General features: G+C 44.0%; 1 protein-coding gene across 1 annotated transcript; it reads right to left on the bottom strand.

The window, feature by feature from the left end:
- Window positions 1-491: 491 nt before the first annotated feature.
- Window positions 492-794, bottom strand: LOC127680625 (60S ribosomal protein L38-like). The gene has a single exon (XM_052176218.1). It carries the CDS (start codon window positions 750-752, stop codon window positions 579-581), a length of 174 nt encoding a protein of 57 aa, XP_052032178.1. The 5' UTR covers window positions 753-794; the 3' UTR covers window positions 492-578.
- Window positions 795-3,130: the final 2,336 nt, after the last annotated feature.

Below are 3,130 nucleotides of genomic sequence, written 5' to 3'. Positions count from 1 at the left end.
GATTTCACACAACCTTCTTGAAGGGTTTGGCCTGTTGAGTAGTCCAATACCTGATACTTGTTTTTCTGCAACCTACCAGATCTAGACTAGATACTACAGCCAAGTGCCTCAGCCTAGCTTGGATACCTGTTCCTTGCAGCATCCGACCTCTAGGCTTCCAAATCTTTAACCCTAGCTTAGTCTTCCCCACTCTCCTAGCCCATATCCATCAACCAGACTTCTGCAGAGATATGCCCTAATGGATCCACCCATGGGACCCTTTGCCTCCCCTCCACTACCCAACTTGACACCTAGACATCCAATGTCCTTCTCTAGAATGTGACCTCTTCATCTACACCTTTCTTTCTTTCTTTCTTTCTTTCTTTCTTTCTTTCTTTCTTTCTTTCTTTCTTTCTTTCTTTCTTTCTTTCTTTCTTTCTTTCTCTCTCTCTCTCTCTCTCTCTCTCTCTCTCTCTCTCTCTCTCTCTCTCTTTCTTTCTTTCTTTTTTTTTTTTTTTTGACTTTTCTGGGTTTTTAATAGTCACATGCAGAGCTCTGGTTCATTTCAGCTCCTTCACTGCCAAACCCGGGGGCAGGGACTACTTTAGCTTCTCCGCCTTCTCCTTGTCTGTGATGACCAGGGTGTACAGGTACCTGCTGCAGCGAACCTTGAATTTCACATTATCCTTGTTCTTCTTGATCTTTACAGATTTGGCATCCTTCCGCCGGGCTGTGAGCAGAAAGTCCTTGATTTCCTCAATTTTCTGAGGCATGGCGACAGGCGCTCGGCTCTGGTGTCCGCACCCGTGCTCCCTAAACCCCCATCTACACCTTTTCTTAATCTACCACATTTAGTCTGGGCCTTGAAACCAATCTACTACCCTAATCTGGTCTTCCCTGCCTTCCCTGCCTCCCTAAAGGAGCTCTAGCCTTAGGGCGGTATCTTCCCTACATATCTAACAAACCCCAGCACACTGCATCTTCATATCCAACCTTTCCACTTCGACCTATCCTTCCCCACACTCCTGGCTTGGAACCTAACTGGCCCATAGGCAAATCTATGGGGTATTTTCTCAATTAATGGCTGATGGGGCAGGACCCAGTTGTCTGTGCGTGGGGCCACACCTGGCAGTTGGTTTTGGGTTGTATTAAAAAAAAAAAAAACAAGCTGAGTAAACCTCTAGACAACATTCTGCTTCTGTTTCTGCCTCCGATTTCCTGCCTTAGCTTCCGTCTAAGATGGACTGTGACTGAGACGATAGACTGGGACTGGGACGTATAAGCCAGACAAACCATTTCCTCCTTAAGTTGCTTTGGTCATGGTGTTTATCACAGCAATAGAAACCCTAACTAGGACATTACCTTATCTTTTTATACCCAGCCAAGCAGAGCCCCCTTGAGCCTAAATAAACAGCCTTTTCTCTGGTGATTTGCTCTCTCCTTGTTCCTGCTCTGGCCGCCAACCATTCTCACTGATATCGCGCAGACAGCTTTTCATCACTGAGTTGTCACCCCGAGTAAATAAAATTCTCTTTGCTTGACTCACCCCCGGTGATCCGTGCACTTTGGTAGTGAAGTATGGACCTGGAAGGGAAGGAAGAAAAACTGCTACATCGGAGTGTTTGGCAGATCTTCTGGATGGGTATTAGAATTCTAAATTTTTTTCAAGTTGTGCAAAAAAAAAAAAAAATGTGAAAATTGTTAGGGAAAAATCCTTAAGCTTTAAATACCTCTCAAGTTCTTGGGTTTAGTCTAAGTGGCAGTTGCTGCTGTGTGGCATTAAACATCAGAACCTTGGGATCTGAAGGGAGCTGAGCTGTCCTGGCTTTGCATGTCATTAAAGCCTGACGTAAACCCCAAGCCAAGTGTTTACTTATCTATTCAGCCATTTCTTCGTTCATTCAGAAGATTTATTGTACACTTGCTATACACATGCTTATTAATCAGCACGTGATTAATAAGGTATGTCAGAACCAATGGAGAAGACAAACGGATACATGTGTCAATTCCCACAGTGGCCATTGTTGCAAGGGCATACACAAAACACCAGCGCCTACTTAACCAAGCAAGTAATTGTGCCTAGAACAGCAAGCGAGTGAGAACTGGGGTGAGTCTGGAAAGGCAGGTAGGGATTTTCCGTGTGGTTGACTGTTGTCTGGCTTCATGGGGACAATAGCACCGGCCCTTGGGAGCAGGATGAGATCTAGAAGTCTCAGTTTACATCTCTCGGAATTAGCTTATTTTTTTAAGTGTCAGCTAAGAGCTGGAAGAACCCCACCTAACTTCTCCTTTTCCTATAGGAAAGAGAATGAGATACATTGCTGGAAAACAGAGTATTTCTGTAGGATGCTTAAATGTTCAGTCTGAAAAGTAGGCAAAAATTTTTAAGTGACTTCAAAGACACTATATGGAGCACCTAAATTTACTCCCAGATGTATATAGTAAGAAACTACAATTCCCAAAGGTTGTTTAGAGGCTTTGCCCATATTGATCTGGAATCCACTGTGTCAGTCTGAACGTGAACTTCGGCTTCCTGCCTTAGCTTCCAAAGCACTGGAATGACAGTCATGAGCCACCGTGCCCGGCATCCAAAAAGTCTTTTTCAAAAGCAGGATTATGAGTAAATAATGAAAAATAGATACTAAAATATAAATGACAACCTATCCCACTGGGAACACTCATAGACTGGTGTATTTTCTATGTCTCCCACAGAATCCATTATAAGCTTGGTTCCCAGGTTCTGTTGGGAGGTGCTGGGACTTAACATTTCCTTTAAGGCTTAGCAGGGGGTCTTTAGGTCACTGGTGTGTGCCCTGGATGAACATGGCATGATCCTAGCCCATTCCTCTCCTCTTCCTTCTTGGCTATATTAGTTGTTTGTCTTGTTGCTGTGACAAAAATAGAAGTAACTTAAGGGAGGAAGAGTTTACATTTGATTCATTGTTCCAGGTGGGAGGTATTTCTTGTCAGGGGAGATACTGCATCAGGAGCAAGAGGTGGCTGCTACAGTCCCAGGCAGGAAGTAGAAATCAGTTGAATCCTTGTGTTTGGCTCAGTGTCTCCTAGCTCACTCTGAGACTCTTGTCTAGGAAGACCATATTTAGGGTGGGGTTTTCGCCTTAATTAACCTAATTTAAGTAATTCCTTACAG

The sequence above is a fragment of the Apodemus sylvaticus genome, chromosome 3 (assembly GCF_947179515.1).
Source record: "Apodemus sylvaticus chromosome 3, mApoSyl1.1, whole genome shotgun sequence".
Classification (NCBI taxonomy): domain Eukaryota; kingdom Metazoa; phylum Chordata; class Mammalia; order Rodentia; family Muridae; genus Apodemus; species Apodemus sylvaticus.
Note: the sequence above shows the minus strand (reverse complement) of the source record. Positions and strands in the feature narration are given on the sequence as shown.

What these genes read in the sequence shown, in the direction of transcription:
- LOC127680625 (XM_052176218.1), bottom strand. Translation starts at nt 752, where the DNA reads ATGCCTCAGAAAATTGAGGAAATCAAGGACTTTCTGCTCACAGCCCGG.